Below are 26019 nucleotides of genomic sequence, written 5' to 3' on the forward strand. Positions count from 1 at the left end.
GGTGCAAACCGATGGGCGAGGAAAAAGAGAACCAGGCTGAACGACAGGATAGAAGGTGTCCGAAAAAAATAAAACGCTCGGGAAAAAAAGGGAACAAGCGAGGATAGATCGAGATACCCAAGCGGTACAAAATACAGGAAGAGGGGAAAATAGGAGGGAGGGGTGATAATCGAAGATTGCTTCAAGTTTATCGCCGACATGTGCGTCAGGCGGGGACAGGGTTGGGGCGGTCGATTGTTCGCGTGAAATCGATCGACGCGCAATTTACAAGAACCACGGTATTACGTTTGTTTCGTGACGCTCGACTACGTATCCACGAACCGCAATGATTTCCATTATGCGCGGGTTACGCGCGAAATCCCCAGCGGGTGACACGCACGTTCGCTAACGACCACGATTTCGCCGGACTCAGAGTTCTCTGCGACTGTGTGCAGGCTGCAACTGGCCAGCATGTCACACTGCGCTAATTCCCCGTCCGCGCTGTTTGATGGACTTTCATCGGGGCTCGCGGTCCACCAAGTGGAATTGAACTTTACCCTTTGCCGCGTTTGGCGAACCTTCCCCTGGTCGACCGTCGACAAGAAACTAACTCGCCCAGCCGACAAGAAACAAACTTGCCCCCCCCCCTTCTCCCTCGAGAGGGGACTCGTGATACGAATAAAGTGTTGCGCCGTCTGTGCTTCGCGAGATTTTTACTGCGGCTGCACCGTGGCCCAATTCCCCGGGAAATGGGCCGGGAACACAGAACGATCGTCTGGGAATTTAGTGCCCCGAAAGTTTTACTGGAGCGCCGGCAACTGCTCCTCCGTTTTGCACCCCGCGTAAATGAGGGGTCGGCGATGGGCTCAAAACACACGAATCATTTTGGAGGGACAGGAATACCTATCGATTCGGGAATGTTCTTCCTCGTGGAGTAAGGGGCTCGCAGATGATTCTTTACGTAGGACATTGTACATAGAAAAGAGTTAGGGGAAAGGAAGTTGGCAGTTGTTGCTTTGCAGCTGTTGGTTTTGTTAAGTACTTACTTGGAAGAATTACTAGCGACTGTGGTTATGATCCTGAAGCGCTTTGTCGCCAAAGGCGGATCTAAATCGTTTTGGGTTTAGTCGCTGAGATAAGATTGAAAATATAATGCCGAGCTGGTTGCAGTTTCACAAAATACCTTCCCGGATATAGTGGAGAATTTATTCTCCAGAATAGTGTCACTATGTTTCATGCATTTTATGAAATTTCCAGTACAATTTCAGAGTCTCCGGAATATCCTAAAGGCAAAAAGAAAATTTATCGATACACTTCCTTCCAATGCCTTATATTTGAGTAGGAGGTCGACGTTGTAACGCGAAATCTATTATTAAACTTCATAGGGTGCAGCAATTTTCTCGCTCGCGTCCAAAGGACCCTTTTGCTGCCATCCTGTGTAAAAACAGTGTTGCGACGAGATTTTCGAGTAAATTTCCATGAAGGCTTTCATGTCGTCGCTCCTTTGTCGGGAACAAATTTCAATCCCATTAACATGTCAGAACTGTGATGCGTGAAATTTTTAATCCCGGACTCGGTTTTCCCTATTTCTCAACGCGCCGTAGACGTCCGTGTTTGAAAAATCTCCATCTCTCGTGGAAACGCGAGATGCTCTCCGCTCGGATCACTTTGATCGCTAGATTACCAGGGAGATTCGTCGGGAAGTTATAATCGCTGTATTCAATGGTCTCTTTATGCTGGGAGATTCGCTGTTATCGTTTCAGCGTTGTACCCTTCGCGTGATTAATTATGCGCCCGAAGGTTGGTGCGACATGATCGGCGTTTAAGCATTCGAACGCGAGTGGTGAGCTTGGGAACAGTGATTAAGACTAATTCATGATCAAGAAGTGAGGGAGAGTGCGAGGAACACCATGAGTAAACAGGAGTCAAGCGGGCCACCACCTCCACCGCTTCCTCCACCCTATCCGCATCAAAAGCTCTTCAAGAAGTGCAAGAGTGCAACATTTCAGCTGGACGGTGCTACGTATACCATAGGTAATTATTGCAGCCGAGATATACACTTTTTTTCCATTGACAAATTGATATTTAATGACTTTTATTCAGAACTTCTAAGTCATCGCGAAAATTAGGAGATCTGCACCCCTTGAAGTGTGGGCATACAGTTACCAGTCATCTCGCACACTTATTTTCTTCTCCAGAGTTCTATACGATTCTTTATACGTTATGATTCTCTGACTCTGCTTTATTTCATATTTCTGTATCCAACGATACCAGAGTTAGCGTAAATCAGAGCGAGCCCAGCTAATTTCAACTAATCACGCTGAAGCTCTCGCCCCGCGGAAGTATATATTGCAAACAAGATTCTCTGGCGGAGTTTGCGCGAGCATCGCCCTGAATTGACAAGTATATTTGCCGAAATAAAACGACGTTAAGAGCCTGGCAAATATAGAGCACCGGAACGCTAATGGATTGTTATTAGTCGATTGCGCGGTATCCTGGCTCGATAGAGACGCATCAGATTGTTGATGCAGGAAACGCAGGTCTTTAAGGGTTTACTTGTTTGTTTCATATCACCCTACACCAATAACACGTTACTTCTAATCTTTCATCTAATTTTTATAATAAAAGAAACACTGTTCAGCGTCCTCTTCTGCAGGCAGAAGACGTGCCTCCAAATCTACTCACAGAAAGCATTGTAGCAGCGCAAAACAGCGCTTGCATCTTGCTAATGCGTACACTCACGCGCGGTATCAAGTAATTAACATTACCAGTTTACTCAGTTTCAATGAACACCGTGCTTCATCTATCGAGTAAATCGTTCGAGGAAATCGTTTCGATTCAACGCGCGTGCACGTCAGAGCGAGGCAAGTGAGATTTACCGCGTCCATTGGTCTGAACACAGCAAATCTTCTGGACTTGTCCTTACGTCGGACGCAACAGCTTTCAGGCGATAACGCGGCAATGAGGGAAACGAAAAGGAAATTCGAAGCGTCGGTATTTTCGCGTACATATAGTGGTGGCAAGATTTTCGATTCGAGCCACGTGCTCTCGAAAATGAGCAGATTGTTAAAGACCTCGATTCGTTCGGCGGCGAAGGGAATTGCTTCTTTCGGCTGCAGCGCCAGTGACGTTAAGGGGGTATTTTCGCCTAGAGGGACAAGTTCCACTATTCTGTTTAGGGGTGACCCACAAAAAAGTACGCAATTTTTACCGATAAGATTTATAATAACATTTCAGTAAGTTGTGAAAAAGAATTCAGTCATGTATAATAATAATTAATGGAGATATGGGGTTTTCTCAAAACGGTGTTCTTCATGACGGTACGCACGATATCTCAACTTCTAGTTGGCCAATCTGGTCCATCTTTTTCGTATCCCTTCAGAAAACTTATAATTCTAGCCGGTGGCAGAATCAAGGCGATATAGTTTTTTTTTCACAAGTTTAAGTCCGTTTAAAGACGAACAAAAACATGGAAAGGATGAGTTTAAATTCAAAGTCCCGCCATTTTGTGAATTTTTAATTTATTTTCATAAATCTGCTACCGGCTATAGCCACACCCTTACTGATTAAAAATCCTTTTGGTTTTTTCGTTTTGGATCAGCGAAACTGTCGGAATCGTATGTACCACGAGGCTTCTACTTTGAATTGCACACGGCGCATTTATTAAAGCTTGGATAATATCCCGAGTGATTCACGTGGTCTTGATTCCCATCGGTAAATGTCCCTGTCTCCTTTAAAACTTATAATTCTAGCCGGTAGCAGAATCAAAGCGAAATAGTTTTTTTCTCACAAGTTTAAGGCCGTTTAAAGACGGAAAAAACACGAAAAAGATAAGTTTAAATTCAAAGTCCCGCCATCTTGTGAATTTTTAATTTATTTTCATAAATCTGCTACCGGCTATAGCCACACCCTTACTGATTAAAAATCCTTTTGGTTTTTTCGTTTTGGATCAGCGGAACTGTCGGAATCGTATGTACCATGAGGCGACTTTTTTTTGCACACGCTTTACGAGATGACCCATATCTCTATTAATTATTATTATATGTGGCTGAAATTTTTTTTACAACTAAGTGAAATATAAATAAATACGTGTGGACAATGATAATGGGTGAAAACTGTGTAGTTCTTTTGTGCATCGTCCCTAAAGAAAGGCAAAAAATTGGCCTTCTAGGCGAGAATAACCCCTTAAGATGACTGCTCGTTGCTTCGCTGCACGCTGCAGGTGTTTTAGCGTTTGTCGACCGCGAAAATCGTACAATGATGGATTAAGCTCCAGGATTTCAAGTCAGACGTGCTTCTTAATGCTCTTCGAAATAGTATTCTATCTTTGTCGCGTTTCATTCACCGGCTTTTACGTCTTCAAATCTTCTTTTTGTGCGAATCCAATCCAGGTCCGCCCTTCTTTTGACGTAAACCGCTCTACTGATACTGCGGGGTGAAATGTCGCAATGCCACGAATGAGAAGCCACCCTTTTCCCGAGGGAGAGTCCTTAGATTTAGATGAACTCTACGAGCCAAACTTGCTCTCGCGATATTCCTGATTCATTTATTATTATATGCTGTTACATGTGCATAATCCTGGAACTTAATTATCAAATCACGTACATTCCCTTCGGCATGGACCCAGCATGGACATCAGTAAGATCGAGACACACGGTTGTTGCGTAAAAGGTGCTGGTGGAAATGGTAAATACGAGAATCTGGCACCGGGTCGTGAATAGAGGATGTCGCGTGCAGGCTGCTCTTTTTAAGTAAAAAGGAAACAAGCGACGAATGTCGGGCATGCAAAGGCAGCCGACGCGGCGGCAGCCTGTTTGCTTTTCTTGGAGAGAGGTTACGAGTCCAAATAACGTAAATTATTTAACGCCGAGTGAAGCTGTAGGTACAGGGCGAAGAGCGGAGCGAAGTGATCTGTTATTTGCAGTCAAATTTTTGTGACGCCCGAATACATCAACCGATTTCCTGAACGGGTCACGTGGAAAAGTCTGTTGCAAAGCAAACCCAGGGACGTGGGTGTAAGTGTCGATTTCGCGGTGCGATCGATTCTATTTTCATTCTCTCTGGAATAGTCAATTTCTTCTTCTTCGCGTTAGTTGGTCAAGGAAAGCGTAACGCTCCAAGGATACGGGTTCACGACGAATGCTCATATCGTGGCTGCGGCAGCGTTTCCTAAGCAGAAGTTTGCTCCTGCTGCAGATTGCCACCCGCGAACGTGCTTAATGTAATTCCTTTCGTTTATAACGCGATCGTTATGCCAACTCTGAAATAAACGTCCCCTCGCTTTGTTCCTTTTCGCGACCGATACCACGGAACCGGAACAGTCGCAATTACGCGGAGTAATAAGCGTGAGACAAACGGCTTCGAATGGTCTTTCCCAGCCAGAGGAGCCACTCGACAAGTATTCGAGGGGCAACGTTACCGCGAGGTGGACGTCGCCGGGGATCTTCACGAAGGGAAAGCTAACGGTGTGTCTTTAAAATCCGCGTCCCGCAAGATTTTTCGTCGCTGTGGTGAAAAAGCGACGTCGAAGGGTTGAAGCGAAGCTGAGGTTTTTCTCTTTGAATGTCGCTATGAAAGGACATTGTCCTCTTCCCCCGCTAATGAGTTCGCGTTTGTAAATGACAAACGTTGAAAGAAGTGAAGGTTATTAAGGGGATAAATGTCACTGAGGACGTAGGTATTTGAAAAAAGAGATATGTAAGGAAGAATCATAGATTTGATAACTTTAAAAGCGCCGAGTGTACAGAGCGTAGAGTTACCTTTAATTTGTTTAGATAGGTACAGTGATTTGCATTAATATTCGGACACTTTTTAAAATCGCATAACTTTTTTAGAATTGGTCCAAACGGCTTGAGTTTTTTTTTTGAGAAGCTAGAAGGATTAGTTTCCTAAATGACGTATTTGGTCGTTTTGAAAAAAAAAATGTATTTGGTCGGAATAGCGAAAAGAATAGTAAAGGTCGATTTTTAAACTTTTTTTGTGAGCTTGTGGGTTTTTTTTTTTAATTTTCATTACAAGCTCACAAAAAAAGTTTAAAAATCGACCTTTACTATTCTTTTCGCTATTCCAACCGAATACATTTTTTTTCAAAACGACGAAACGCGTCAGTTAGCAAACTAATCCTTCTAGCTTCTGAAAAAAACTCAAGTTGTTTGGACCAATTCTAAAAAAGTTATGCGATTTTAAAAAGTGTCCGAATATTAATGCGAGTCACTGTACATGTGCAGGGAAATGATAGAATTTGGGTGTTTCGCGACAGTGCGCTAGTAAAGTTGGCAATCGACGAGAAAATCACGAGACTCGGAGTAATAATCGTGAACCTTAATTCATTATGCATACGAGGGTGGTCGTTAAGTCGGTTACGTCTGCTAGACCCGAAGAAATATCACCAATTAATTATACAAGCCGGAGCAGGTTCGTGACGATAAAGAAGGAGTGAGTAGCAGAAAAATGCACAACGTTTTGAGCCTTTATTGTTACCAGTATTATGAAAACTACGAACGTTCGCGGTCACCCTGGTCGTTATTCCAAGAACGTGCGGCTCGTAAATTGACGAATGCTGGTGGCAAGAGGGTGCTAAATGAAAGCGTAAATATATCTGCGCAGAATTTCGTTTTAAGCAAGGATGAGACGTGTTTCAAGACGAAGTCTCGAATAAGGAGCGCCTTTGCGAAAACTCCCGAGGGATACCAAAAAGAGAGAGAGAGAGGAAATGAAGATACAAGTTTCCACTGCAATTCTAGACTCGCCCTTAGATTAATAATTAACCATCGATTCGACCGGCCCGTCTTCTCTTAAAATGAGAGATCCCGAAATTTCAAGGAGTTGTCATGCTCCGAGGAGAAAAGTTAGCCGTCAACGTGGGCAGACGTAATTACAAGTTCTCCGGTGTAATCTAGGTGGCATCTTTTTAAAGAAAGTTAACGGGGCCAGAATTCACGATGCATGTAACGAGATCCGACTTTCGGTACATCGTCGTAATTAACACTAACGTAATTCCGCGCGGGTTTTCAGTTACGCGTAGTTCGATGCTGTTTCGTGGTTCTGTTTCGGAACAGTATCTCACCACTTTCCGGGAGTTCCGACCTCTCGAATTCCCCTGTTTTCGTGTGTCGCTTTAATGGCTCGCGCGTGGCTATAAAAAATTCACCATCATGAGTGAAAGCTCGCTTTGTCACCGCCTGGAGTTCATTTGTACCCGTCTAGGTTATCGCGGTGGAAACAATTAATCAGCATCCAGTCAAATTTAATTAGTCAACCTTCCGCCCAACTGAATTATATTTCACTTATTCCATTTGAGGCTCATTGAATTAGTATTGGATCGATGCCGGTGAAATAGCTGAGCATAAGTAATCAGAAAGCTGAAGGTGACATTAATTGAATTTATTAAATATAAATTCGTGGATGATTGATGAAACATTTCCACCCTGATGTATTTAACATAAAACATAACTCAAGCGGAGAAAGAAATGTATGATTAAAAAATGTGACCGAGCAAGTAGATAGGGGTGAAGAGACAGACAGAGAAGATGCGATAACAACCGGCGACCCTGAAGTAGTCATTGATAGAGTTGGTCAGACAGTAGTATTAGTCTGCGTAGCAGCCGCACCGAGATAGTGATTACGATCAACGAATGTAGGAGATGAACTTCCGCTGCCTGGTCACGAAACTGATAAGACTTGTCTGCGACACAAGTACATGTACATTATCAGTTAAATGCCACTAAATAAATCAAATAAACCACGACGATTAATTTCAGTCAAATAAGGTGGTTTAAATACACATTAGTGTACTGTACGATTATGCACGTCCCTTGTACGCTTTATTTGATCCAGGAAGTAATTACATTTACATCCACACGCAGTGCATATTGCCTGTACATCTGCTTGTGTAATTAGGTCCTATTTTTAGATTCACATCCTCTAAGTATTACTAATAGAGTTTCTGCAATGGTCATAGAATATCGAACTGCAGAATATTAAATGCCCTTCTCGAGTAAAGTTCATACACAGAGCGGTTCCTAAATACGTCCGACGTACACAAAGCATTATTGTAGAATACAACTCTCGTTATCTATCCCTTTCTGCACGCAAATCCAGCCTGGTCACGTCACCCTCAGAATGGGCTTAAATATTGATTTCCAATTCCTCTTGCGAGTACCACGCTATTCTTAACGTTTATAAATATATCGCGCCACGATTTCCCGCTCAACGTACGACATAAATTTTAAGCCGCACCGAAAATATCCCGCCGGTGGATTTCTTCTTGCTTAAATTTATGCAAACAATATTTCCGTTTATGCCCTGCAAAATAGCTTGCTGCTGTGCTTCTCGCACGATTCGAAAAATAAAAAACATTCCTTTTCCGTGACATTGTTCGCGCGAAGATTTATATAAAATAAATCCTTATCCCGATATCGCTTGAGATTTATTGCCCAGTGATTTCGTTCGAGGCAATATACGCAAGGTTTATTGAATAATTTGAATTAATGAGGTGTCATGGCATGATATATACACTGCAAAATTCACACCTTCGTAACGCAGAATCCACTTTCATGGGGCTTAAATCGCTGAAGGTTAATGAAGGACCGAGACTGTGGGGAGGTTTAAATATTAGTCCGGTAAGCTACCTACTAGGCTTACGGGTTGATATGCATTTAATAATAAGACAGCTTAGGGGATGTTACACTCGATAGCATGTCTTGCGTCGATAATTAATCTTGCATGTAAGACTGTCCCAATAGGTACACATCAACGCAATAACGTCTTGACCTACATCTTTTTAAAGCCACGGTATAAAGGTTTCAAAGATGTCTATTTAAATCAACCATTGACAGTGGAGAAGCGATAGAGAATTTTTAAAAATATTTTTAATGATCGAAAGGGGTACATTAATATTCGCCAAGCAGAACGTCTACTTTGCATCAGATATAATTAAAATAATAATCGTTATTAAGGGTACAGTTTTAAAATCTCCTCCGAATTCTGTGAATATCCACAAAGCTCGTGTTATCAGAAACAAGAAATTCATACGCTCCCACTGGCCACATGCGCGTGTAGAGCAATTGCTCAGCAGGAGGCATCAAGCGTTAAAATTGCTGGTCTCGTATTGCAAAGACAAATGGGGACTGCCTGCGTTATCGCGCTATAAATCATCCCTCGGAATCAACACCGCTACAAACGGACAGGCCGCTTTATAGCAGGCCCCGGCTTTATTCTCCAAGTCGTGTAACATTAACGTACACTAACTTTATCCCTCTTCAGCCGACCTGCGCGAAAGCTCTGTGTTTAAAATGCTTATGCCTTCACTCGAGCTTGCTGCCTACTGGAAGAAAGTCGTGCTAACCGAAATGGTATTTATGAAATTTGGCACGGAGAAGACGGCTGCGGAATGCGGGTGTACACACACTGCCTTGACATTACACGCTTACCCGAGTATCCCGCAGTCGTATCCGCAACTTCCAATGGCAGCGACGGTTTCCTTCCTCGAAATTTAGAGCCCACGCTTGGTTCCTTCAGATGCGTTCCAATAAAAATTAATACTCTGGAAAGACGCACTGTATACAACAGCGATACTTGGCATGGGGCTCCGCTACGTAATGGATGGATTAAGAGCTCTTGTGTTCTCTTATACGGAAAGCCCATTTACAAGAAATACTCTTATCGCTACTGTTGCAAAACTTATCTACACTTGCTCCAGTTGCTCAGGTTGCTCGAAGATATTTAGGTTGGGTTGAAAAACAGTCCTTGACTGAACCCCGCCTTTGCATTCGTCGTGTTTCTCTCGGTTTTGCTATTTGCTGTGTTTTATTTGTTTGTTTCTTTCTTTGTTTGCAATAAAGACGTTTAATAATAATAATAATGATAATATTGCGAAATTTCATTTATCGAATCAAGCGACTACTTGAGGGGTCATGCTCAGTCAGGAGGCCGAAAAAGGGTGGTCTTTGGAAATTTTTTACTCAAAAGCTATAAGACATTTCTCAGAAAATCTTTTTTCCTTTTAAGCATTGCATCTAGTACCGTGCATGGTAATTTTTTTATTTAAAAATATTTATCAATAACTAAGTTATTGTCCATCACTCGAAGGTTCTCTAAAAATAAAGGCTCCTGCGGTGACCACTGCTGCTCGAAAGTCGAGCATCTAAAATAAAAAATTCAAAAGAATTTACTTATTGTATTATATTATCTAGTATTTGAACGAAGGATTTTTTTATCCGATGCTTAGTTTTCTTGTAATTGACGAAAATCTGGCACGATTTATGATAAAAATTGAAACTTTTACTTTAAACATCAGCCATTTTTTCCCAAATCAATATTTCGAAAAATCCTTCGTTCAAATACTAGATAATATAATATAATAAGTAAATTCTTTTGAATTTTTTATTTCAGATGATCGACTTTCGAGCAGCAGTGGTCACCGCAAAAGCCTTTATTTTTAGAGAACCTTCGAGTGATGGACAATAACTTAGTTATTGCTAAATATTTTTAAATAAAAAAATTACGATGCATGGTACTAGATGCAATCCTTAAAAGGAAAAAAGATTTTCTGAGAAATGTGTTCCAGCTTTTGAGTAAAAAATTTCCAAAGACCACCCTTTTTTCGGCCTCCTGACTGAGTATGACCCCTTAACTTGCTAGTAATGGAGTATTCAAATCATCATCATATATTCAAGTATCCCCAATGTATATATACGTGTATTTAGAGAGGAAGCTTACTCGCGATACGTGTTTTATGCGAGATCGTTAGCGCGGGCTACGCGGCGAGATAAATGTGGGAAACGAAAAACGTAGGCGGAGTGGCTATTGAAACAGATGGTACTGTCGTGCCGCGGCGGTCGTTCAACAGGGAAAAAATAGGATAAAAATGACGAGCCGGGAGGAAAGTGCGCACTCCTACTATTTTTGCGGCGCGACCGACATTACCGGATTTCTCGGAGCTGCAATTTATTGTCATCTTCAGGGTAATTTGTCTTCGCGAGGGACGCGTGTCTACCAGAGAATCGATAGCGGTAATAAAGACACACGGCGGTGAAACTTTGAAATGTATCGTTTCCCAGCGACGCGCGCTCCTCAAGCTTGACGAAAACCTTTCCAAAATTCTGCTACAGTCACGTGCATCGCAACAGTTACAAATACAACGCTGGGAAGTCAGCTCGAACGTTGCACCGCTCGAAAGTTGAATTTACCGCGATACCTTCGATTTTATATAAACTTTCGAACTCCCTTTTTAACGGCAACTCCCTGCACCCCACTAAAATTGGATATTCGATTGAATTTCATATGTAGAGTAGTTAGGAAGTGAAATTGACTTGGGAATAGTTTTGCGAAATTCCTTCGTGCCGAATGCACTTTGTCCGACTGCGTTTGTGAAAGCGAAAGTTTTTTTTCTCAATCTCACAGTCGCACGGAGCAAGTACCTACATACATAGTTTATTCGGAGCTGTCGATCGTTGAACGGATTGCGCATCTAATGTATGGCACCGTTATCACCGTGCAATTCAGGGCTGGGGATCAATTCGCGAATGCGAGCAAAGTTATTTGGAACTTGAGGCAGTTCGCGAAGTTTGCTCCCTCAGAGAGTAGAACAGGGGAGACAAGATATCGCTCAAGTTGTTAACGTCGCCGCACGGACATGATTTTATTATACATACCTGCAATCGCAAGAGTTGGCTGTTGAACGGTGAACAGTGGAAACAAACTTGGGTTGCATTACGCGTTCACAGATTGCCGTCGACTATTTTTCTTCGAGCAATAAATTTCTTTGTATTATTTCGTTCGATTCCACATTGCGAGTTCGCCAGTAAAAAAACACTGCTTCGTGTTACGCGATCTGTTGAGATTTTCTCGCTAAATACGTGTGCTGTAATTCGAAACAAGTTTCATTTACCGACGAAATTAATTTCCATTTCGATGCTTAACTCTGTTGCCAGAAATATTTCGAAATGCAAACCGATGCAACACCCGTAGCTTATGAAATTACGCGGTCATCCGAATTCGCCCCTCCATGGCCGAGAGCGAAGTGTAATTTCAGGAGCGTGAACGGGATTTATTTTTAGAGCAAATATCATTCTTTACGCGTCTCTTGCGCCGGCGAGCTTCTATTGATATTCATCCGACATGTTCGTTCAGAAAGTTTGCTCTTTGTTAGCGAGGCCTGGCATAAATTGCAGCGAAATACCGTGCAAGTGGTCTGGCCGCGAATCGAGAGGAAATAGCGGCTTGTTGACAAGACGAATGGCACTACGTGCGACAACAGACGTCATACTCTATCTGGATGACTTCGCCGATGATAGCTTCTACTGCACAAACGATTTCCAATTAATCCCAATGTTTTCGCGCCAACGAAACTGCGAGTTCCACGTTTCATCCCTCGCCAGCTTCGATTTCCCTTTCGCCTGCGTTCTAAATAATTGTTCTGAATTTATTCGAAACCGGGGTTGGTTAGGGTAAAATCTTGAAATTGAGTTTTAGGCATTTCTGTGGGCAACCGTTGCAAGTGAAAACCAAGGTGATATCTAACCAGGCCTAAGAGATATTAAGCTGTCCGAGAAAATACATTCTACCCCTTTTCACCCCCTTGGGGATGAAATTTCCGAGAATCCTTACTTAGTGGGTGCCTACGTCATAAAAACAATGTACCTACCTTCCAAATTGCAATGATCGTTATTGAATATTACTGAAATCTATTATGTTAACAAATTGCTTAGTAACAATCAATTGTTTATAGTAATGTTACAACAAAATATGATCAATTTGATTGTATGAAACGGATTTCACTGTCACTTTGTTAAAAAATTGTTTAAACGAATTGTTAATAAACAATTCTACTAACTTTTTTTTACGTCAATTATCTTTATTTTCGTCTCCGATAGATATTCTGTGGTTAGATTAATCATGTATTTGCAGTACTTGCCGCGGAAATGATAAAATTAGTAAATAATGTTGGTTTTCTATTGTTATCTACCATTTTTTAACAACTACTCTTTAGTATAACATTCTACACAGTACAATGCAACTTTCTAGGCTCATACAATATAAAGTTATTAGCTTTAGGACTTAAAGGAACAAAGTTTTCCGTTCGTATGATCCCTATTTTACTAGTTTTGGCCGACTTTGGGCGGTCATATTGGATCCGCTATATTCTTTTTCAAAAATCGTGCAGCGGATTCGTAGTCAGCGATACCTAATACCTCGGTGTACCAAGTTTCGTTGATTTTCATTCCGATTTGGCATGGGAATCGATTTTTGACGCCGACTGAGTCATTTTCTCCCACCGTGCGTCGGTGCGTTTAAGGAGCATTGTCATACGTGCATCGTTAAATGCAAATGCAAGAGGGAGCACAGATTTATAGACGCGGATGCAGTCTGGTCTTGAATAATAATTGCGATTATAGCGCACGTGGATTCAGTATTATTCTGACGACAGGATTCTATTAAAGATACGAGAGTCTTCCACGAAAATGACGTAATCTCGATCTTTGAAAACAGTTCCATCGCGGGGGAGAAACAACATACTAGTTCCTTTATCATTTTTGTTAAGGTGGATACTTAAACAGAAAGATGTCTTTAGAGTCGAGTTAATACGATTTAATGCACCGAAAGTAACACTGGATTCAAACTAGGACATCTCGATTGAATCTATGAATGGAAATACAGTTTAATTCCGCAATCCCCCGTATTTATTCGTCGGATAAACCGTTAAGCGACCGTTGGAGTATCGAGGTGCCTCTTATTAAAACGTCATTTCTCACTGGCTTTTTCCGATGACGTTTTTTATACGAGTTTTTCTTCCCCCAGTAAACTTTCTATCTGTTAATGAGCACGAACGTCAATCTACTTGCGAATAATATTTAACAGGACGTTGAAATACTAATTGCATAATTTATGAGACGATTCGCAGCACGTTCTGTTACAAATTATTAATTGGATTGAACTTTTATTATAGGCAATCATAAATAAGAGACACGTGGAATTTTCACAGCTAAGAAATGTAAATTGTTAATGAAAAATTTCGTTATTAAAGTCGCGTTACATTTCGATTGCACAAACTATCGATATTTCAGCGACTGTATCGCAGTTCTTCTGATACGTGAGCGAGTAAAAGACCGAGAGATTTTCGCAATACACGACAGTTTAACGGGACAGTTTGCTCTGGGAACGTCTAAGTATTCGCAGGATCTTAACTAGCCCCTTGATTGACTTACGGCCGTCTGCCGGCTGGGGAGCAGAAACAATTTCGAGGGCTATAACTTCCTTGTTACGACAATTTGGGAATCGCAAGAAACTCGAGTCGGACGTGTAGATAGGTAGGTATACGTTAAGAAGGATGCGATGCACAAACACGTCGCCTCCCTTAATGGCGTTAAACTTTGATGGGCTAATTAGGTTCGTACAAAGACGTTGGCTAAACTGTTAGAGTCACCCGAAAGAATTCGGAAAACACCGTCGATAGAGAGTGCGACAGAGGAAGAACGATATTATCATTTTAGAACAACGCTGTTCCTCTTAACAAACAATTGTAACAATTTCTACTTTGAATTGAAAATATCTACTTTCAAGATGTAATATTCTCTTCATCGGAGAAGATCGATACGCCAGGATACAACAGATTTATTACAGTGATGGGGGCAACGATACTTTCGATATTTTCAAATAAAAAAATCAAGGGAGGATTACAGTAGAAATTTCTCCTTTCGATTGTGCCAAGAACAGCGCCCTGAGCGGGACACGTGACGATAGCTTGGAGCATCCGGAGGGCTGAAGGACCTTAAATAAAAGCGCTGAAGGTGAAGCGTCTTGCGGGGAAATCAAAATGTCGGTAATTGTGCCTCGGAGGGTTGGTTCTGCTTTCTTCTTTTCCTATCGGCTGTTTTCTTTCCGACTCTACGTGCGGCAACCTCAGCGCTGGTAATCTTATTTTTGCTGGTACGCTCGCCTCTTCGAGTACTTCCCTGTCCTTGCTTCTTCTAGTTATTATGTTGGCACAGTGTCCCTGCAGGACTTTCATTCACATCGACATATTGTACGCCGCACTTTTTTTCTTCATCTCACGTTTCTATAATCCTGTTATTGCCTTTTTATGGCACCGCCGGGTGTCCCGCAATTCTCTTGCACGCCACTCCTTTCTCTCTGGAGGAATTTTCTTAATTAATTCGAAATAAACGTAACCGTTACCCTGTGCACATCGACAGGACCCGCTTGCACTTGTCATCTACTATTTACGATACAGAGACGTGGTCGTTCAGCCATCATTTCTATAATTCTACTAACTACCTGTCTACGAGTAACAAGGTTCGCGGGTTCAACGCTTGGAGTGTATGAATGAAAGTCATGCTACCTTCCGTTTCTCGTGATGTAAAAAAGGCAAACACCGCTGCAAGATTATCGCGAGTCCCGTTTCCTTCGAAGAACGTTAGTCTTGCCCTCTGTATATACATCTTTGTAGGTCATCGCTATTGTCTGAACTTATTGCTTTGTTCCTCGCAGAGTGCACCGTCTTATCGTTTCCCTGCAGAGCATTTTTATTTCAGCCTCTATACTCCCGAATTTTTTTTTCTATTCCCTGAAGGGATCGAGACAGTCGACACTGATGACGGCACTTGTCAGTGATTCAACTATATCGTTCCACTGTTTTGCTTCGTTCTACCACACCGCTGTACCAGAAGTTACTTCTACTCCGTACGTAAATTCACTCTGATCTGTTGTCTGATTAAACGTTGGACGGGTGTCGATGAAGATCCATTATGGGGTGATAAGGATCCGCTATAGGTATCCGACACGTACGTTCCCGGAGATCATGACGTGTACTTAGTAGACATTTCACGGTGGCTTTGTCCGTTAAACTGCGACGCAGCCCTGAGTACCGTAAATTGACGCTGTTACGTGTAGGCAACAACTATTGACCGAAACAGCACAGTCGCATCTAATTATCAGAGTATTCGATGCAACCTATACGTTCACCTAAGGCTCTTAGACTAATTAGTATAATGCACAGGGCGAACTTAAAGCCGCTATTCGGAGCTACATTTTCCAGAGTGGTTTCGAACTGGCTCCGTGTGCACATTACTTAACTACTTAACATGTAGCTACACGCGATACGGTCCTCCTTTGACCAAGCCTTTCCACGATTCGGTTCTCCAAATCAATCATCAGAACTGAACAGCCAGGGGCTTGATTTCCATCGTCATTCCCCGGGATACTGACAATTCCAGAACTGTGTCAGCCAGCGTAAATGCTCCTTTATTCTTGAATTCACAATTTCTCTATTGTACATAACGCTGGCCTCCTTCTGTGCATTGTGTTGGCCGCCTTATCCCAATTTTATCTTCCCACGAGAATGAACAAGGCACGCAGGAAATACGTAGAAAAATAGAAACCTCGTTGATATTTCCAGCAGCGAGCGAGCAGGGCCAAAAATATCGGATGCGCGAATCGGGGCGGAATTTTCGAATACAGACCGAAGGACGCGCGTCGCCGCGCCGGGGAAAAGACGGCAGTGGTGGCGTTTAAGCTTATGTTGTCAAAGTTCAGGCATGACAGACGGGGAGGGTTAGCCTTTCGCTAACCAAAGCTGGGTTTCTCCTAACCCCATCGCGATCCAATCGATACCACAGCCTGCATACCGTCGGTTCCTCCTATTGCGGGATAATGGCCCTGCACAGTGTTGCGTCGGTGCGCGCCCCAACTACTAATAACGGGCTCCTCCGTTTCGAAAGCTTGGGAACTTATTTTAACGGGGACAGCGCGGGGAAATTTCAGGGATCGGCGTTCCCTCTAAAGACAAAAGGGGATGGTATCGAATGCTCGAGGAAACGAAAGTTTCGAGCCTCTAATTGGGGATGGATTACCTTATTTCGCTTTAAACAGTTCCAATGAAAAGCTTTTACCGTACGATACTCGCGGCAAAACTGTTCCCCGAGATCGGGAGCTTGCGATTCGTGACACGCAGAAACACTTTGCATACGTTTCGCCTCGTATTTTTATCGTCTGCATGCGAACCACAACGCTCCAAGTGACGTTAATCACGAATGTAGTGATTATTCAAAGCGAGGAACAGCGGACTGCCACGTCCCGAACTTACTTCGTCGAGTTTCAGCATGCTTCACGCTCATTCTTAATGCCGAGTCATGGTTGAAGCGAAAACTTCAACTATAATTCCTAAAGAAATAGTGGCGAACTTGCGTAACACTAGTTTGCAGCCGTTTCGCGCAGCAGATGCCACAATTTTTCTTTTTTCGTATGTAAAATGGCCCCCTGATTCAGAAAATAAGGTCTAAAAACATTTCTATGGATACGTTTTCGAGGTATCGACAGCTAAGCTTTTTACCTGTCTGTCAAAAAGGTCGTCCCACTTAATTGCGAATATCTCGTGTTGCGAATGACCGATGTGGTCGAAAATTATATCAAATTAAAGATAATTGAATCACCAAGAAATGTACCTCGCAAAATTTTCGACTCGGTTCTGCAATTCGGGTGAAATCGCTGGAAATATGTGGAAAACTCATTTTTTTCGACCGAAAGTGAAAGCGACAATTTATTTAATCATCTGGGAAAAATCAAAATCGCAACAATGGACCCAGTTTCTCACTTCTTACGTTGAGTCTGCGCTTTTACGAAGAACACAAGGTGCTATTTAAGAAAAGCTATGGATAAATACCGAAGCTAGAGATAATTCTGTGAAAACTAAAATTTCATTTTTTCTCGGTTTTTGTGTTATTTTTTTCATTTTATTGTGTTATTTCAATTTTAATTCAGTCTGCACATTTTTTCAAGTATTTTGTTAATTTGTGCAGGATAAACTAACCAGTGAATGACCGAATTGTTGAATTGAATTGAAATTGCATTTAAATTTAATTTTCTTGAAATTTCTATAAAAATAATTAAGTATTCTTATCGTAATTAAAAAAAAAATTATAAAATGCAAAACGTGTAGAAGCCCAGTAAATGACCGCATACTTTTAATAAGAATTGTACTTATTAATACGCGCAACTAAAAATATAGGATATTAAAAGTGCAACTACACTCCATTTATAAACATATAATAATGTTTAAATTTATAATTTACTATTCTTTGCCTAATGGTGATTCACTGGTATGCGGTCAATTACTGGTTGGTTTACCCTATGTTTTAGAAATAGTTCTGGCTATTTTTTTGTCTTTTGTTCGTTTTGGGATTCGTTTCCCAAATATAATCGAAGAAATATCCTGCTCCACGATTTTATTAAAAATGAATTATAGTTCGGTTAGAACTATCTACTTAAAGTGGCTCGCTTTTAAGTTACTTTGAACTGTCCCCTTCGGTGGAGGATCTTTAACGAAAGCGTCCTCGTAATGGCGAACGAGGAAACCAATGCTCTCCACTCGGAGCGCATATTCATTACAAACGATGGGGCTTGTTACATCTCTATTCTTCTATGCGCGCGTTTATCATTCGAGCTCGTGCCAACAGCATAAATTCCCACGAAGGAGAGTCCTGGTTCCGATAGGGAATCCCAGCGTGCATACAAATCGTATCCGCATAAAGCACTGCTGAAATATTGCGCGCTACCGATAAGCGCGTTATGCTATTCGACACTCTCCAGACTTACGCTACCGCTCGGCCTCGGGCCGGGTGTACAGAGCGCCGCGGCATCTATTATTTAAATAAAGTCTGACGTGCATCGTTCGCCAAGGAGCCATTATGTTGCGAAACTTAACGAGTTCGTTATGTCCAGCATAACGGATTGATTTACGGTGAACGCAAGCTAATTGGGGTCGTCAAATTGACAGCGTGACGTAATATACAGAGGTAGTAGAAAGAAAGCTTAATGGTGGATGTATTTACCCTTCGTGCACAAACTAAGGTCAAGGGGAAAAACTAGGAACGTCCATTTCTCGTGATTTCGAGATTTATAGCATATTTTGTTGGGTGGCAACTGGGACTACGCAATTGTTAAATCACAGTGGGTTATGAAGTTCAAATCCCCCGTAAGATAACGTTAAAGATTTAGCATACTGGTTAAAAACAGGAAACGTCCACTCTGCACTGGAACAAAATACGGAATGTCCCCGCGCTTTGCTTAAGCATAAGTTTCCATTGCCAAGGCAAAACAAGAAATTATTTAAGACGAAAATTATGTAAGGAAATTTAGTTTATTTAACCTTGTTTCTTTACTGGTGGATTAAAGTATTTGAACCTAATTTTCTCGATAAAGCTTTTTTGTAACGTTCCCTCTTTCCCTTTTTCCCCTTATCCTTCAAATACCTCCAGTGCTAGTTTACAGTTTAAACTCCCCTTTCAGTCTCAATTGTTTTATCGCTACAGAGCAATATTTGATGTATTTGCAAGTCGTTCAAGATTCAACGATTGGAAAATTGTTCAATCGTCTTCCACGTTTGGTTTTATTTTCCGGATCGTTTCTAGCCAGTCTCGTTCTGCTTGTAGACAGCAGATGGTTTACCATTATCGAATCAGAAAATAAGGAGCGCGCGGTAAATATTTTGTTCGCTTAGAATAAAACTACGTCGATTCGAGAACACCTCGCTCATAGCTCGATATTCGTTGTTTTTGTTTACACTCGGGTCGGAAGCTTCATTAATCGCTACCCTCTCTTTGACAAAGTTTGCGCCAACGAGTTATCGCAGAACGAAAGCGGTGAAATGGATCTCTCCGCGATGAAACATGTTCAGCTGGTATAATATTACAATAACCCGGGTAATTTAATAATTGTACAGACTTTTCTATATAGGGTATCCCTGCTAGCAGATCTTCAATAAAATTTGAACAACCGAGATATCAGTAGATTCGCATTTCTGTGCGATATATTCCTACAAAAAGAATAATATCCGCTAGTGCATTAAAGTGCCAGATTTAAGAATGCATCGAGCGTTTTCGCGTGGTCGAGTAAAATCAATCGTCGTCGGTAGGAGCCTGGAAATATTTAAAACAATATACGCAGCGCAGATAAAAAGCGCTAATTTGAGGAAATATCGTCTTTTAATTCTGCCGAGCTTTAATATCCTCTCGGTTAATGGCGCGAGATTAACCGGAAATGTTGGAGTCTACTGCAATTTCCGGTGGAGGTCGGTAAAGCAGAGATTACACAGAAGCCGAAGGTGCTTTCTGGTTCGATCGTGGTTTCAGCTGGAACCCCGTAGAAACATACACAACGATATTACAGGAAACTGCACGGAGTCGTTGATAATTGTACAACGGGTGAAAAGAATAAGTTTGATCAATCGCAAAAAAAAAAAATACATTTCTCCATCGCACGCGATTAATCCCTTATTAATTCCTACTTTATGAATAGAGGCAGCCGTGCAATTTAATCCGGACGAACAAGGAACCTTCTCTTGGCAGATAATCGCCTAATAGACCTGCACTTTGAATCCAACAATTCCATTGTAATTCACATGCTTCCGCGTGCCTGCACCGTTCAATAGAACGACGGAACTGTGTAGCAAGTTCTACTTAACGTTAACTACATAAGTAACGCTGGCTCCTGCTCTGTTTGGATGATACCAAATACACGCCCCTATTTCGGGGTGCAAATATCGTTCTCGGAAGCTGGTCGAAAATGCTCGAGCCTCAAGGCGGATATACATATTTAACATGCACACGACAGGTTGACATAAACACGTATGCTTATGTTGTTTCGGACGGTGCGCTCGCAATTTCTCAGATTTGCATGTTGACTCACTGGTACGTCATAATCTTTACAGTAGGAAGGATGGACCGAGCTGTAACTTTGCTCTCTCCCTACTCGAAATGAACGAGCTTGGCAATAATGAAATATCCTTTATTTATTTATTTATTTAGTTTCTCATTTTGTGACAGAAGGGGGTGAAAAGACACAGAGTAGAGAAAGAAGCGTTATCATTGAATAAAAACAGATAGTACCTAACAGAAAAATATAAAGGATAATAGTAATAATGACTTGAGTCCTCTTTACAGTTGATATCGCTCTATACACACTGGCTTTAAAAGAGGAAAGAGATCCATGGAGGAGATCAATATCACCCCGACGCAAATTTGCCAGGTTGCAGATCCTATGAAAGGGGTTCGTGAGACCGAACCTGGAAGTGTAGAATAAAGGACGTTAATTTATGGAATATACATACTGATAATGCATCGCGTTAATGTCTATATGCTCTAATTTCAATATACGTTTCTTTAAATGTAATGCGAAGTACGTACCTACACCGTGTTAAAAGTGCGCATGTGGTGGGCTCGCGCACACATTCAAATTTAAGCTTGTTTTCATCGAGCACAATATGCTGTCGATTGCAGCACGAGTGCACTCCGACCTGCACAGTCGGATGCGTCTCTCTTCTGTTTTTCATAGCTTTCATTTTATTTTGTTTATTGTCTTCAACGCAAGCCACACCGTTCATCCCGCTTATACAATACCACTCGGAACTGTTTAAACGGTTCGACGTTTGCATTACCTTCAATAACAACGATACAATTCAGCGCCCCGCGCTTCCGAGGTGCGGAAAGGTACCAACCCTCAAAATGACAACATATTAGTTAAAAGCAGTATCGATCCCATAATTTTGTGATTCTTTATTTTGCAAAAAATTACCGGTCCATAGATTAATTTATTCATTCCGGTTAGACGGGTTGAAAAAGTCGATTTTTTTTAAAAACACTTTTTGCGAAAGTACATATCCTCGAGAATGTACTGTTAAATTTTAATGGAAAAATTCCGATTCGTTTAGCTTCTACAGAGGCATTTTGTAGGGAGCGCAGAGCCTCGGCCTCTATAGATGAAAATATTGAACGCGTTTTTCTCGAAATGTCATTTGTCCACATTTTGAAGATAAAATGTGAAAATCTATCGAACCGATTGCTTTATAAATTTTACTGCTTATTCTGCATACCTGTGACTCTCGCAGGGACTACCACCAAGTATTTTCATTGAGTCTAACTTACTTTTAAAATCGAAAATGGCAAAAGGAAAAAGTCGAAAAAACAATTTTCTTGTATATTTGCTCGCCATTTTGCTAATTTTTAAGATAAACCACTAATTATAGTCCGAGCGATAGCGACAGACGTACTGATCACGAATCTGTTTGGATTTTGGGTTCAGATAAGTCCAACAGCTGAAATCGCCTGCACGAGCGAGGCATGAATTTTTAATCATGTCATCAAGACCACTTTCAAAAGCATTTGAAAAGCAATAATTTTATTACTTTTATATTTTTCATTCACGGTAGAAATGTAGTTTACTAAACAGAAAAAAGTTTTATTCCATTATTATAATTCTTTTGCGTCCCAATAAAATCCTGAAAATCGCTGAATTTTTCGGCGCACTAACCGAAATCACCCCTTAAGCTGAAAAAACAAAAGCCACAGGAAATTTAAAATAATATTAATTATACTACTTGCTATTAAATAACACATTAAAAAGCATCGTAACACAATAACACGAAATAAAATATACCCAATAGAAATAAAGCTACTTTCCTTTAACAATTAAAATCTTCGAACTAAAACTCAATTTCAGATCATTGAGGGTTGGTAGCTTTCTGCATAACTAGACCCAATTACAAATTAATAATTACCTTCACCATGAAAATGTCTGAACACTCAGACATCGTAATCTCGAGAAAAATTATCTTTTCTACTATCGTATTCCTTTTTTTACCGACGCGAGATTTATCGTCACTTCTTCGTAAGTGCAAAAGCAAGAAAAATAATCGAATGTATGCTCTTAGGTGTCTCGCCCCAACAGCGAATCCTTTTCATTCTCCAAAATGACGATACATCATAGCTTGAAAATCCGCAGGAAATCCTGATCCATGCTTCGGAATTGCTCCAGTGTTTCCCGCTGCACCCTTTCGATGCTCGCGGCTTATCTACCGGCGGGGCATTAATATTCTTTAAAAGCTGGGCAGACTTCTGTTTGCTTTAGAAGCACTCTCGTCTTTGATGCATAGGCCGTGAACGAAGTAATGCTTGCTTTTAACCTATCGACCCTGAAAGAGCAAACCTGGCACGACAAGCAGGGAGAGCATCGGGATAGACAATGCCGCGTAATATCGAGTAATGACGAAGGGTGAAGAAAAAACATGAAACGCGAATAACATCTCGGGAATTTAATATCAACTCCGGGACAACGCTTCGAAGCGGGAGATATGTGCCGACGGAACAGCAAAAATGTGGATGAATATATTTTTCTCGCGTTTATTGCGCGTGAAGCATTTCATAGCGCTTTCCTTAACACGCTAACGCATATTACGTTATTTTTCATGTTTCCGATGAATATAGAATCCCTCGCATAGGTTCGCTTGAGAGGTCACTGGCTCGAAATGAACACGTTCGGATGTAATTAATTTTTCTGGGAGAGTTCCCGAGGTAGAAGATACAAGAGAGGGTCCCATATTAATATTAAACTTTTACGCGAGAGTGCTTTACCTCGTGCCGAGTACATATATTAAAAGGAGTCGTTTTTAGGACCACCGGTGGAAACTAAATATTTTCACGAATTCCCTTCTGCCGGCGGAAAAGCTCGCGCTAAGAGACCATGAAATACCACGGTTTTTGTACCACCACCGACGTGATTTAATAGATCCCGCTAATCCCGGAATCCTGCCCCAATTTCAACTGACCTATGCAATTGAAACGTAGACCTATAATCTTCCACGTTGTTATTCCGCCTTCCATTGTACACTAAAGCGACAAATCGATGAGTATTGCAGCAGTATCGTTATGGTGTTAAAACTATCTGCAATGTATATCTGCTGCCCTTAAGGGGTTAGGCCACCTTGGTCGGAGCAAAATTGCAGTCATTTTCAGCATTTTTTTTTAGAAAGACAATGAAATAAACAGAAAATTCAAGATGAAGCCTGTTATTGTACAACTCTCGCCGGGAAAAAACGTATTTTTTTTCCTACAAAATGGCGGCGGTAGGGCCGTGTTACGCAAGATCTTGAAGAGCGACGTTTTTTACGGTGTTCAATCTCACGGCTATACCGTTTGACCTAGAACAAAAAACCAAAAAGTTTTATTTTCTGCTTGACTAAATCTAGAGAAGTACGTAGCGGTTTTGCGATATTTTGAATATATTCTTTGTAATTGACACTTTTATAAAAAAAAAATGCACTTTTTCTTCCCATGGTCACCATTTCAAGACAGATTAATGTTTCTAGATTTCCCTATGTAGTTCTCTAGTTTTAGGCATGCAGAAAATAAAACTTTTTGGTTTTTTGTTCTAGGTCAAACGGTATAGCCGTGAGATCGAACACCGTAAAAAACGTCGCTCTTCAAGATCTTGCGTATCACAGCTCTACCGCCGCCATTTTGTAGGAAACAAAAATACGTTTTTTCCCGGCGAGAGTTGTACAATAACAGGCTTCATATTAAATTTTCTGCTTATTTCATTATCTTCCTAAAAAAAAATGCCGAAAGTGACTGCAATTTTGCTCCGTCCAAGGTGGCCCAACCCCTTAAGCGGTATCAGTCTAACGTTGGATTACCTGTCGTCAAACTTCTATCCACCTCTGCAAGCCTTGCATTACCGATAGCATCGCCGACGATTTACAATCCCGACTGCCCGTGATTAATAGCTCCCTTTCGAACGAAAAGCCTATCCCTGTTTTATCATTAAAGCCAGTCGACCGTAAACCGACATTTAATCGTGCTCGAAGAAAGAATAAATCTATATGCGCGGACGGGTAATGGCGGCGGTGGAACATGCGTTTAATCCGGGTCGCTACGTTCGTCTTCCGCCTGTTTAACGAGTATACACGAGTATTAATTGATGGGTACATAGTGGCTGCGATACTTTCCATTAAGTGCGCACCCCGTGATGAATGGCGAAATGATGCATCACCCCGACCAGTCCCCGTACCTTTTTATCGAGGGCACGGAACATCCATGTCTTTATTATATACAAAACGTCACCGCGGCACAGGTCGTCGCTGGTCGTTCGTCATTTGTCTCATTTGAACGGCTGTTGATTTTAACAGGACAATAATTCTGGGTATTTTGTACGAGCTGTATTGGAGTTAAGGGTACTCTGCGACTGCTATTCTAGGCGAAAAACAGAACCTCGGGCGATGGGACTCGAACCCAGGATCTGCGGATCCTCTGATTACTGGCCAGCGGCGTTAGCGAGTCCTCCAACGCCGACTCTCCGATGAGTACAAATACACAAACTGACAGGGCACCACCTGGGTGCCAATCTCATCTCCGAAACGTCGAATGCCTACACTACATATCTCTGAGAAACTTAGCTCCATAATCCTTTAGGTGTTTGGTGAAGGTCCAACGTGTTTCCGTAAAAAAAATCAGTAGTTAGGAAATATTACCGAGAATGTTCAAAGACATTAATCAAGGCCTTGAAGGCGCTTGAAAACCAGCTAATGTAGGTAAATCAGGAGTACCACAACGTAACCAACACATTCGGTGGTTTTGGAAGATTAAACCGGCGCGAGGCTTCCAGTGGTTTCTAAACTGGCTTTGCCAGCTTACGCGAGGTTTGCTTTGCGATCTCCTTCGGGAGAGTGGAATTGTCATGCGAATATTCGCCGGTGCTTTTAAATTATTCCCCGTTACGGAAAGCCGGACTCCCGCCTGCGTTCAAGCGAGCACCGATGATAATCCCATCCAATCTTTCCGCGCTGACGTTCGGATATCCTTTTAAGTGTTCGCGCGTTCGTTCAGCTATCGCTGAGGATCGCGGGTGTTCGTCATCGGGGGTCTTCGAGGCGGCCGTTAAGTAATTAGCGTAACGAGAGCCCGTTTCATTATCCTGAGTTGCCGTGGACACAGGGATATACTTGTGCCGCTTTGCTTGCTGATAGTGCGGCTCTATCACCTGTAACTCCGTTACCATTTCTTTTGCTTGAACTCGCCCCGTTTATTTCCCTCTTGGCTTGCTTTCTGTGTGCAGCAAGAAATCCGCTAGCTACCGATGAAATTTCTAAGCTATTCAGCTAATTGAAGTAGTAGGGGAAAGTGGGGTAAAACGGAACACCAATGTTTCTGTTAGATAAGAGCTGCGAATGAGTTGGTATCGCGTGACATGGAACCAAAGGGTCCTCGTAGCATT

General features: G+C 41.8%; 1 protein-coding gene across 5 annotated transcripts in view; it reads left to right on the forward strand.

Annotated features, from left to right (window-relative positions):
* LOC143366726 (dual specificity calcium/calmodulin-dependent 3',5'-cyclic nucleotide phosphodiesterase 1A) overlaps nucleotides 1-26019 on the forward strand; it is a 143083-nt gene that overhangs the window by 35521 nt on the left and 81543 nt on the right. Inside the window, exon 2 of one of the 5 annotated variants that reach the window (XM_076808035.1) lies at nucleotides 1743-2013. The exons of 3 other annotated variants lie outside the window; for them this stretch is intronic. In XM_076808035.1, coding sequence (XP_076664150.1) covers nucleotides 1890-2013 — 124 coding nt within the window. In that variant the 5' untranslated portion in view covers nucleotides 1743-1889. The remainder of the gene's footprint in view (nucleotides 1-1742; nucleotides 2014-26019) is intronic. One more of the 5 variants, XM_076808036.1, reaches the window with a different exon arrangement.

The sequence above is a fragment of the Andrena cerasifolii genome, chromosome 3 (genome assembly GCF_050908995.1).
Source record: "Andrena cerasifolii isolate SP2316 chromosome 3, iyAndCera1_principal, whole genome shotgun sequence".
Lineage (NCBI taxonomy): Eukaryota > Metazoa > Arthropoda > Insecta > Hymenoptera > Andrenidae > Andrena > Andrena cerasifolii.